Source organism: Lynx canadensis, chromosome X (genome assembly GCF_007474595.2).
Source record: "Lynx canadensis isolate LIC74 chromosome X, mLynCan4.pri.v2, whole genome shotgun sequence".
In the NCBI taxonomy this organism is placed as follows: domain Eukaryota; kingdom Metazoa; phylum Chordata; class Mammalia; order Carnivora; family Felidae; genus Lynx; species Lynx canadensis.
This window is the reverse complement of record NC_044321.2, coordinates 10,040,480-10,052,969: the sequence shown is the minus strand read 5'-3', so window position 1 is coordinate 10,052,969 and position 12,490 is coordinate 10,040,480. Positions and strand designations below refer to the sequence as shown.

Below are 12,490 nucleotides of genomic sequence, written 5' to 3'. Positions count from 1 at the left end.
TTATTATGTTTATTTTGAGGGGGGGGCAGGCAGAGACAGAGTACGAGTGGGGGAGGGGCAGAGAGAGAGAGAGACACACACACACACACACACACACACACACACACACACACACACACACAGAATCTGTAACAGGCTCCATGCTCTGAGCTGTCAGCACAGAGCTCGGTGTGGGGCTTGAACCCTGAGCGTGAGATCATGACCTGAGTCGAAGTCGGATGCTCAACCGACTGAGCCACCCTGGTGCGCCTGGACCACATTCTTAAAAACAAGCTCAAAAAGATTCAAGACATCAATGTGAGAACTGAAACCATAAAACTCCTAGAAGAAAGCATAGGTAGTCATCAGACATTGGCCTTTGACATTTTTCTAGATAGATCTCCTGAGGCAAGGGAAACAAAAGCAACAATAAACCACTGGGGCTACATCAAGATACAACCTTCAGCACAGCAAAGGAAACCATCAACAAAATGAAACAACAACCTACTGAATGAGAGACCATTTTTGTAAGTGATATATCCAATGAAAGGTTATCCAAAATATATGAAGAACTTACACAATACCAAAAAAAAGAAAAAAACAAAACCCCAAACAATCCAATCAAAAATGGGCAGAAGACCTGAATAAACATTTTTCCAAATACATTCAGATGACCAGCAGAGACATGAAAATATGCTCAACATCAATCATCAGGAAAATGCAAATCAAAGCAACGAGATAGGACGTCACACCCATCAGAATGGCCAAAATTGAAAAGGCAAGAAACAACCAACCCACGCTGGCGAGGATGTGGAGGAGTCGTCACTGGTGCAGCCACTCTGAGGAACAGAATGAAGGTTTCTCAAAAGATCGAGAATACCGTTACCACATGATCCAGTGAATCCGTAACCGGGTCTTTATACAAAAAAGCCCCAAAACGTTCATTTGATAAGATATATGCACGTCTCTGTTTACAGCAACTTGATTTACCATGGCCAAGATATGGAAGCAACTGACCGTCCATCCAAAGACGAATGGATAAAAGAAATGTAGTATATACATACAACGGAGTATTAGTCATAGAAAGGAGATCTTGGCATTTGCGACAATAGATGGACCTAGAGGGTAGGACGCTAAGTGAAGTCAGAGAAGGACAGATACCCCATGATTTCACTTATATGTGCAATCTAAAAAACAAACCAAAAACACCCAGGCTCAAATACAGAAAACTGGTGTTTGCCAGCAGGATAGGTGGGTGGCGGATGGGTGAAATAAAGGGTGTTGAGAGGTACAAACGTCCAGTTATGTTACAGAGACGTCAAGTACTGCATAGAGAACACAGTCCGTAATACTGCAAGAATGTTGTATGGTAAAAAACCAAAACCAGACAAAGTTGCCCGCCACTCCTAGGACTTTGGGACACAGCAAGGACCTCCCTCCCTGAGAGCAAGGGACTCAGGAAGGGCACCGTGCCAACGCCGGTAGAGAGAATTGGGTTGCACCGATCGTTACCCGCTCTTGATCCAGCTTCTCTAGTTCTCTTCGTTCCCTTTCTAAAGCTTCTTGCAGTTCACTCTTCCTTATTTCTTCTCTTTGCTTTTGTTCTGTCATGTGCTGTTCCCATATTTTTTCTTCTTCCTTCTGTTCTCCCATTGGTTTCTGATCTAGACCTAATGGGACAGAAAATAAAGAGCAAGTCATTTCCAGCATCAGATTTTTCAGATGTAAGCAGGGGCCCTTCCCAAGACTCAGGAAGAATCTGCCGGGTTCTCAGAGGGCTCTTGGCCTGTTCCATCTGTGAGCCCCCAAACCCACTCCGAGCACCACGCCCCGCCTTTACTTGGCTGAGATGCAGATAAGCCACCCTGACCACGATGACTTTAGCTGCCTCCCATGCCCCCCCATCACATCTTCTCCCCGTCTTTGCCCACCTCCTCACTGCTTCCCCAGGCAAGCCCTACTTTTCCACTTCTGCCTCTGGTTAGGAGCCTCCCCCCATCTCTAGGATTCAGACTTAACCGTTCGTCCCTATTCATTTACACAGCCCCCACCCCCCTTTTTTTTTTTTTAAGTATACTTATTTGAGAGACAGAACGCAAACGTGTGTGTGCACAAGTGGGGAAGGGTCAGAGAGAAGGGGAGAGACAGAATCCCAAGCAGGCTCTGTGCAGTTAGGACAGAGCCCCACGTGGGCTCAAACCCACACAGGAGATCATGACCAGAGCGGAAACCCAGAGTCGGATACTTACCTGATTGAGCCCCGCCACCCCACCCCCTGGCGCCCAGACACAGCCCTCTTGTAACTCCCCGCCTTGCTCCCGTGCAGGGGTGCTGCAGTCTCTCCTGCACCCCGCATGGGACACCACCACACCCTCCCCCTGGTCTAGCCAAGTAGCTGCCGCCGCCCACCTCCGCTGGGCTGATCCCCCACCTTTCCCACACCTCCCTCTCCGGTCCCGACCTCTCTCCGTGTTTGCTCACACCCATGTTTCTACCGGGCTCCCTGCCATCGACACAGGAGATCCTGCAGCCCTGGCTTCCTAGCTGAACTCCTCATCCTTGTCCCTGGAGTCATGCTCTTGCCACGCCACGTCCACTCGGTCACCAGGGCTTACACTTTCCTCTTCCTCCTCCTGCTGTTCAGGTCCTCATCACCGTTCACCCGGGTGGCCGAAATCACTTGGTCAAGGGTCTCCGTGACCAAGGTCTCTCCAGGCAGCCCGCCTTCACCTGCGTGAGCACCAGTCACTTCTGGATGTGCTGTGCACACGCTCCGCTCCGGTGGAATCCAAACCCGTGGCGGTCGGGTGCCCAACTGCCTTTTCCCTTCCTGCCTGACCTCCTGGATCACCTGAACGTTCACGTCCGAAACCTCCCGTCTAGGCGCTGGCACGCACACGGGTGCCCGAGTACAGCGCCGTCTGCCCTGCTACCCGCTCGCACGTCCTCCTCAAGCAGATGTGCTCCCTTCCCCCAAGCCCCACCCAGGATGCCAGCCCTCACCTGAATGCCACATCTTCTGTGAGCTCCTCATTCCTACAGTGACAAGTGGCCACTTCAGCACCATATTCACACAGTACCTTGTACCTGCCTTGTCAAAACCCATAAGCACCTGTCTCCCTACTTCTGTCCCTTCCGGCCAAGGTCCAGGTTTGAATCGCCTGTTCTCTAGGCTGACAACACACGTCCCCACGCCTCACGTGTTTAACTTGATCTCAGTTCCACAGAGGACTACGCTGACCTCTCTCCTCCAGCTCTGGTCCAGAACCTCAGCTTTCCCAGCAAGGCTAACACACAGACAAGCACAGATTCACGACGGGACTTCCAGCCTCATGGCTGTGCTCTAGTCACCAACCAAAAGTTAGCGTCTCCCACAGGAGAGCGGCAGCACAGTCTCCACTTGATCCTGGTCATGAAATTCAAACCCTAGAGGCGGCCACTGGCCACTTGCATAGGCAGAAACGCAGCCTCCTCGCTGGAGGCACGTCACTCGTAAGGAGCAGCGACCTCAGGGCGAGGGTGCCGTCTGGGGGAAGATTTCAAGAGACAATGAGGAAAGGGCTCCTTCGCTGCGAGGTGTACTTGGTGGCTCCAGAGTGGCAGAGGGAAACCTCTTCGGATGGAAGAGCGAAGAAAAGCACGGTTTCCGCTGGCACAAAGATAGCAAGTTTTAGGCAGGTATTTACCTCCCTTGGCGCCCAGACCAAGACGTGAAACAACAGGTCTGAGAGTTCCTCAACGATCAGAATGTAACCCCACCGTTTAGTAGTAATTTAAGAAGCCGTTTATTATAACATACTGTACTTGTCAAAAACAGAAGGCCTGTCAACTCAGTTCGTGTCCCTTATTCTATTGCGTTATTTCTATTCCCTATTGACTCCAGTGTCTGCCCATCAGAGCTGCTCTAGGGCACCACTGCCCCCATCGGCTGTCCTATCGGATGCCATCAGCCATGGCCTGCTGACTGTCCTGCTAGAAGCTGCATGAAGCAGGGGCAGCTTCCAGAAAAGCATCCAGTATGCAAAAGGCTCTTGATGGAGTCTGAGTGAGCACTTTCCAGAAATGACTTGCTCTGGAATCAGCAAAAACCAACCCTCTTGCTCCTTTCAGTGATTCCTCATATTCCCAACTGCGCCTGAAACCAACAAACCGGTTTCAAGAAGCATCCCATGGGTTTTAGGGATGATGCTCCGCCGATGTTTGGGAAGGACCTACAGGTGGTTTTACTTGAGGCATTTCCTTTCACCTCTGAGGCTCAAACACTCTGGTTCAAGGAGAAAAGGACATGCCTGTTGGCTGAGCCCTGGGGCAGAGCTCAAATGTCTCCACTGGGGAGGGAAGCAGGCGGTCTGGAGAAGGGAAGAGGAAAGACCAGGTAGGCCAGGCCAGACAAGTCTGACACCCAGTTCTCCTCCAATGTCATCAGCTTCCCTGAAGATTGAAGTAGATCAACGTTAAAAAAAGAAAAACCTTTATTTTGAGAGAGAGAGAGAGAGAGTGTGAGGTGAGGGACGATGCAGGGGGACCAGAGAATGCCAAGCAGGCTCCAGTTTTCAGAGCAGAGCCCGATGCAGAGCTGGAACCCACAAAGCGTGACATCATGACCAGGGTGGGAATCAAGAGTCAGACGCTCAACCTACTGAGACCCCCCCCCCCCCGCCCCCAGGCGCCCCGGGAAGGTTTTTCTTGTCCGACTTTAATGCAAAGAAGCAGCAAATAACTAGAAAACGAAGTCGTATTAACTATCACTAATTCGTTAACTTATTTTGTGGGTTCAAACAAAGCAAAACTTACCGGGGTGGCAACAAGCGAGAGGTCCGGCAGACACCGCGGCGGCGGCAGCACCCACGTGAGGCACGTCGCCAGCAGGATGGAGGCCGTCCACCTCAAACTGCCTCGGCGTGCTCCCTGCATCTGCAAGAGGTGTGAACGCGAGTCCTCAGGAACCACAGCGAGGGAAGGGCGTGCGGCGCGGTGGGGGGACCGCTCGCTCCCAAGCATCAAGTCTCGGCCAGAGCAGCCGGGCCAGCTCTAGAGTCTGCATCACAGCCGCCCGTCTGCCCGCGTTCACGTCTGCAAGTGTTCTTTAGCTTTGAGAATTACATTCATTCACACGATCAAATCAGTCACCCAACAGGAAAATCAGCGGAGTCCCAGAACTCACCTGGTTGCTGCTAATCGTTTGAACTGTATTTAAAATCATGATTTAACGAGCCTAACAAGGGGGAGTCACAGGGATTTTGAAAAGTTCACTAAGCCATTTAAATGTTCAAAATATTCTACCTTTCACACTTAGCGATGAAGCTCACGAAACACGATGACAGCTTATATACAAAGCGGGGCCATGGCCAGGATACCATTTCTAGACTCTTTAAGCTTGTAGTATTTTACCTCTATTCTTTAATTAAACAACGGGCTTTCTAAATCTGAGGCAGTCAATGGAATCAGTGTAATTCAAACAAAACTAACTTAGCATGCTCGTGTTCCATAAAAGGAGAAACAAAAAAAATCATTTTAAATCTGAGGCAATCCCAAAAGTGGTAAACTGAATTGAGGATTCAATTAGAGGCTTAGCGCCCACTCCAAAATGGTGAACTATCCAGAAACATTTAACGAACAGAACTCCGAACCCCCCACCCCCCGAAAATCTTTGTGATTTAAAAATGAGGCAGTATGTTAATATCTGTGGTTTTACCACAAAAATCAAAATGTCCTAATCTGTAACAGCTTCGCTTTTTATGACCGTGGTTATGTTTCACCAGAACTAAGCTTTCTACATTCTTAACTTCTAAAAACCAGGACTCCTATTTGAACTTACATTCAAAAGATGATCCAAATTCCTCATTGTCCTTAAAAGGTAGCTTGTCTGGATCTGAAAGTTCTCCTTGTTCTTCAAGTTCTGTCTGTCTTTGATGAAGACTAGATTGGAAGAATAAAATTCAAGGATGTCACGTTGAAGGAATATAAAACCCCAGAGCACAGGATGACACAAACTCTTTGGGACTCAAACTGTTGCAGAAAAGCAGTTTTCCCTAGACTCACAGACAACAAGGGCTACACTGCAGTGGGCACCCCCCACGCACTGGCTGGGAGAGAAGTGCTACCCTCATCACCATGCTGTTCCCGGGAGCAGTTTATTTCTTAAAGAACCCGAAAGTGTTTTGAAAACAATTGTGCACACCGCCAGCACGTGCCGGCTGAGAGTGCTACACTCCAAGCCCCCCGTAAACTAAAAAGCCCTCCTTCAGCACACGTGTCTCGTCTTTCTTTTTGGCTTTATTACAAGAGTGATCTAAAAAACCATTAACACGATTTAGGATAATAGGCCCACGTGGCAATTTTCAACTCTGTACAGTAAAATGGAATCCACATGCAGAAGCCCAGAATGAAGGAGTCAGCATCTCCTGCCATGGGGACTAGGCATCAACAGGGGTCCTACAGGAGACCCGAATCCCAGACTGAGCCACCCACCCCTGTGCTCCTGAACACACCCACCCACGCCTGCTTAAGCAGTCGTACCCCAGGACCCACTACCAATTGAGGGTTTACTCCCATTATATGCAAATTGGAACTTAAGATCAGGAACAAGCCAAGGAGGTCCACTCTTCCCACTTTGACTCAACATAGTACCAGAAGTCCTAGCCACAACAATCAGATGAGAAAAGGCATCCATGGGGCACCTGGGGGGCTCAATCGGTTAAGCAGCTGACTTTGGCTCAGGTCATGAGCTCATGGTTCGTGAGTTCAGGCCCCGCGTCGGGCTCTGTGCTGACAGCTCAGAGCCTGGAGCCGGCTTCAGATTCTGTGTCTGTCTCTCTCTCTCTCTCTCTCTCTCTCTGTCCCTCCCCGACTTGTGCACATGCTCTCTCTTTCTCTCTCTCAAAAACAAACAAAACAAAGGCATCCACATTGGAAAGGAAGAAGTCAACGGTCACTCTCTGCAGACAACATGATCCTATCCATAGAAAACCCTAGAGACTCCACCAAAAAACTATTGGAATAAATGGATTCAGTGAAGTTGCAGGATAGAAAAATACCCAGAAATCAGTTGCATTTACATACGCTATTAATGAAGTAGTACAAAAACATAAGTAACTCCATTTACAATTGCACCAAAAATAGTAAAATACCTAGAAATAAATCTAACCAAGGAGCTGAAAGACCTGTACTTGGAAAACTATACAACACTGATAAAAGAAACTGAAGAGGACACCAACAGAAAGCCAGTCCATGCTCATGGATTGTGAGAAGTAACGTTGTTCAAATGTCCCTGCTACCCCAAGCAATCTACAGATTCAATGCAATCCCTATCGAAATACAAACAGCCTTTTAAAAATAATCTTATAATGTTTATTTTTGAGAGAATGAGAGAGAATCCAAAGCAGGCTCCGGGCTCTAAACTGTGTACACAAAGCCCGACACGCGGCTGCAACCCACAAACTGTGAGATCATGACACAAGCCAAAGTCGGATGCTCAACCGACTGAGTCCCCTAGGTGCCCCCCCGAACAGCATCTTTAATAGAACTCGAATACTAAGATTTGTATGGAACCACAGAAGACCCCAAAGGGCCAAAGCAATCTTGAGAAAAAAGATCAAAGCTGGAGGGATCACAATCCCAGATTTCAAGATATGCTGGAAAGCTATAGTAATCAAAACCATATGGCACTGACAGAAATAGACACACACGTCCATCAAACAGAATAGAAAGCCCAAAAAGAAATTCAAGTTAATATGGCCCGTTAATCTGACATATGAGGCAACAATATACAATGGGGAAAGACAGCCTCTTCAGTAAATGATGCTGGGAAAACCGGACAGCTACATGCAAAACAAAGAAACTGGACCACTTTCTTATACCCAACACAAAAATCAACTCAAAAGAAGCTAAGGACCTAAACCTCAGACCTGAATCCATAGAAATCCTCAAAGCGAGCACAGGCAGGAATTTCTGTGACAGCAGCCTTTGCAACATTTTTCTAGGTAGGTCTCTTGAGGCAAGAGAACAAAAATAAACCACTGGGACTACATCAAAATAAAAAGCTTCTCCACAGCTTAAAAAAAAAAGCCATCACCAAACAAAAGGCATCCTACCGAATGGGAGAAGAGATTTGTAAATGATAAATCCAATGATGTCCAAAACACGTAGGGGCACCTGGCTGGCTCAGTCTGTTAAGTGTCAGACTCTTGCTTTTGGCTCAGGTCATGATGTCACAGTTGTGAGATCAAGCTCTGTGTAGGGCTCTGTGCTGGCACGGAACCCGCTTAAGATTCTCTCTCCCTCTTCCTCTGCCCCTCTCCTACACTCTCAAAAAAGAAAACTAAAATATGTAAAGCACTTATACAACTCAACACCAATAATCCAAATAATCTCACAAAAAAGGCCGGACTACCTGAAGAGGCAGCTCCCAAAGACGACACACAGATGGCAAAAAGACACAGGAAAAGATGCCCAACATCACTCATCATCAGGAAAACGCAAATTAAAACTACAAGGAGAGGGGCGCCTGGGTGGCTCAGTCGGTTAAGCGTCCGACTTCGGCTCAGGTCATGATCTCATGGTCTGTGAGTTCGAGCCCCGCGTCAGGCTCTGTGCTGACAGCTCAGAGCCCAGAGCCTGTTTCAGTTTCTGTGTCTCCCTCTCTCTCTGCCCCTCCCCTGTTCACGCTCTGTCTCTCTCGGTCTCAAAAATAAATAAACGTTAAAACTACAAGGAGAGATCAGGTGACATGTGTCAGAATGGCTAGAATCAAAACGCCAAGTACCACCAAGTGTTGGTGAGGGTGTAGAGACAAAGGAACCCTCCAGCACTGTTGATGGGAAAGCCAAGTGGTGCAGCGACTGAAAAACGATACGGAGCTTCCTCAAACGATTAAAAATACAATTACCGGATCATCTAGGAATTCCACTCTTGGGTATTTATGCAAAGACAACAAATACTAATTTGCAGACATCTATGCACCCCTCTATTTACAGCAGCATTACTTACAATAGCCAAGATCAGAAGCAACCCGAGTATCTACTGACTGAAGAATGGATAAAGAAACGTGGGTGTGTAAGCATGTATACACGCACCTATACCTAGCGGGATATTAGCCATAATAAAGGATGCGATTTTTGCCATTTGCAACAACGCGCATGGACCTAGAGGGCATGATGCTAAATGAAATAAGTCGGACTGAGAAAGACAAATACCCTATGATTTCACTTCTATGTGGCATCTCAAGAATAAGTGAATAAGAAAGAGTAAGACCTCTAAATACAGAAAACAAACTGACAGTTGGGAGAGGGAGTGGAGGGGTGGGCAGAAGGGTGAAGGTGGGTGGGAGGTAAAGGCTTCCACTTAGGAAACAAGGAAGCCACGGGTATGAAAGGTACAGCACAGGGAATTCGCTCAAGGGGAGTCTAACAATACTGCATAGCAGCTACACTCGTGGGGAGCACAGCATAACGTCCAGAGTCCAATCACTATCCTGTACACCTGAAACGAATCCAACATCGTGAGTCAACTATACTCGGGTCCAAAAAAAAATTGTAACGTTGTTTATATTTTAAATGCCAAAATATTTTTGAGTGACTAACAATGTGTGAAAAGGTTTTCAACTTTTTTTTATATTTTTTAGAGAGACAGAGACACAGAATGAGCAGGGGAAGGGCAGAGAGAGCAGGAGACCCAGAATCCGAAGCAGGCTCCAGGCTCCCAAGCTGTCAGCACAGAGCCCGACACGAGGCTCAAACTCAAACCGTGAGATCATGACCTGAGCCGAAGGCAGACACTTAACCGACTGAGCCCTCCAGGGGACCCAAAAATTGTTTTCAACTGCATTTGTTTTTGCATGTTTTGTACATTGGTTTTATCTTTGTAAACTGAGTCTACTCTTGCAACTATGAAGATGTTTATTGACCCCATCGTCTCTATTCTACACGCCAAGCTTGGCAAACCAGTAGAAATTACTTATTTGCTAAAAGGAGTTATTTTCTCCAAGCAGGTTATTTAGAGGATTCTCAAAGATCATACGTCATCTTACAATCTGATTACAAATTCTGTACTGCCACGTGGTCTTTCATATCCCCCAAACCCCCCAACAAGTCCAGCGTGAGACCGGTGAGGCTACCCAGAGTGGGTGTGGCCGAGGGGAAGGCGGGGTTACCTGGCCTGCTCCGGAGGGCTGGGCAGCAGGTGGAGGGAAGGGCTGTGCCCGGACTCAGAGGGTGATGGCTGGGGCGTTGTCTCAGGACCAGGACTGCAGCCAGCAGCACCGGATCTGTCCCCACCTAAGGGGCAGAAAGCTTGACCATTACAAATTGCAAGGAGAAGGTAGCAACGTCGTTTCTGAACAGTTCTGTTACCTTCAAAAAGCTAACACTACCCTTGCAAACAGTTGGGTAGGACACATAGATGATCTACCAAACTGATGATTCAAGCACCTAAATACAACTACAGCAGTGACAAACATGCAACTCACCAGAGGTAAAGGGAAAGCCACCGGTCACTCAGCAAGGTCTGCACGCCGAGGAAAATGCTGAAATGGGACACTACCCCACTACCTCCCTCGGCATCCCCGCCCCGTGTGGGAGACGCCACCGTCAGCCAGACAAGGCAGGTTGAGACTGAGGACACGACTGCTGGAGCTCGGGCTCTGCCAGGCTCAGCTCCTGCTCGTTCCTGCCGTCCCGGGCTGCACTCTCACTCGGTTCAGAGGCCCTCTGAGCACCAGAAGCTTCCAAATGCAGAGCACCCCGCAACCCTCTTGGCAGCTCACCTTCCAGATACACTTTAGCAAGGAGGCTCCTTTTGGCCTTGGGCAGGGGAGTGGAGGAGAGGCGTCTGGAGGGCGTGCCCTTGCACGGCCGCGCCTCAGAAGCGGAAGCGCTGCTCCTGTCCTCCTCGGGTGTGCCTGCCAGAGGCTGCTCAGGGACAGCTGCGTCCTCTGCGGAAGTACGTCTTCCAGGGAAACCGGAAGTGGTCTTTTTGAGCGTTCCTGTCGCATGCAGGGGTGGCGGGCTCTTGGCTGAAGACCTTCCCGTGGGGCATGGATGAACTCTTGGATGGTAAGTTCGGAAAGCTTTCTCCAAACGTTCGGCCTCTTGCTCTAGCTCTTTCACCCTTGCCTTGGTCTTGGCTACAAACTCCAGGTCAGAATCGGGGGAACTACTCCCGGTGCTCGCACTTGGGTCACTTGCGATCCTTGACAGAAGCATGCCTGCCATCAGCCTTTCCAGTCCGAAAGCATCTTTCAAGAAATCCTCGTTCAGGTCACCATTGTGAGGTACCACCACGTTGCCACCCATTAATCCACTGATGGGCCGATCGAGCAGAGAATTCTTTGGGTTGCAGTACATCTCGTTCTCTAGGGCTATGGGTTACAAAACGACAGCGTGAGAAAGGATGGGAAAAGGTGGAGGATAGAGTTAAAAGAGATCAAGAGCATTATTTTGCAAAAATCAAAGTATTCAGGACAAACTCGCACATTCAACACTTTCTGAAGCTGCAATCATGATCAACATTTATCAAGAGAGTGCATGTACCAGCTATGGCTTCACAGGCCTGCTTTCTTCACGCAGAGGGGGGAGGGGGAGGGAGAAGGGGGGGGGATACAGAATCCTAAGCAGGCTCCAGGCTGAGCTGTCGGCACAGAGCCTGACATGGGGCTCAATCCCACAACCGCAAGGTCATGACCTGAGCTGAAGTCGGACGCTTAACTGACTAAGCCACCCGGGTGCCCCAAGACAAGAGTTTTACTTCTAAGGTGACACATTTCTATAGCTTTTCCCTACTGTGAGAATTACAACTTCACTGAATCATCATCATTACGTGTTCACAAGCATCAGAAGCTGCTCACATTCTCTCTCCCACGTGTGCACCCACATACCCACCCACACACAAGTTAAAGAGGTGTCTAACCCGTCTGGGTTTGTGTCAGTTGCAATTTCAAATCGGCCACCTGTCTCGTTAACCTCTTTATGGAATCTTCGTAATCGAGGATCTGGGCCTTCAGCTGTGCAGAACGTTCGATCTGCCAAGATTTAGACGAGGAAAAGAAATCAATGTAAAACCAATCACACAGCATACTTCCAAAGGCACAATTCTCTCATCGGGCTGATTTTCTTTGTCGATTTGGCCAATTCTCGGCAGCCAGACACCCATCACCCCCGGGGTCCAGATGAAACAACAACAGAACCCACTAGCAAGTTCCACAGCTCCTTTTTCACTCCTCTCGAACAACAGCTACTCCAGCACAAGAGGCAGACGTCAGAAAGAGCATCGATACTGTTGCATCACAGGGGGGGAATCAGCTACTTTTACCAGGGAGCACCAACAGGGATTGGAAAACCGCGTGTTTAGGGGGGGTTTACTTTCCTCTCGGTTTTATTACTATGGGGAACCTAAGGTCACACAACAGCTTGAGAGTCTTCTCCAAGGACAAAGAACACTGGGGGAGTAATCAGCAGACTGGGGGCTCATTTCTGATGCCACCGGCTGACTGGTGCCGGTGTGGCGCACACCGAGT

The 12,490-nt window shown here is 48.7% G+C and overlaps 1 protein-coding gene across 7 annotated transcripts in view; it reads right to left on the bottom strand.

Annotated features, from left to right (window-relative positions):
- The window catches only part of OFD1 (OFD1 centriole and centriolar satellite protein), a 42,297-nt gene that overhangs the window by 2,557 nt on the left and 27,250 nt on the right, over positions 1-12,490 (bottom strand). For all 7 annotated transcript variants that reach the window (XM_030305159.1, XM_030305157.1, XM_030305156.1 and 4 more), the window contains 6 exons: positions 11,884-11,995; positions 10,742-11,335; positions 10,130-10,253; positions 5,798-5,898; positions 4,774-4,893; positions 1,492-1,649 (listed from right to left, as the gene is read on the bottom strand). In XM_030305159.1, the coding sequence (XP_030161019.1) occupies positions 1,492-1,649; positions 4,774-4,893; positions 5,798-5,898; positions 10,130-10,253; positions 10,742-11,335; positions 11,884-11,995 (1,209 nt within the window). The remainder of the gene's footprint in view (positions 1-1,491; positions 1,650-4,773; positions 4,894-5,797; positions 5,899-10,129; positions 10,254-10,741; positions 11,336-11,883; positions 11,996-12,490) is intronic.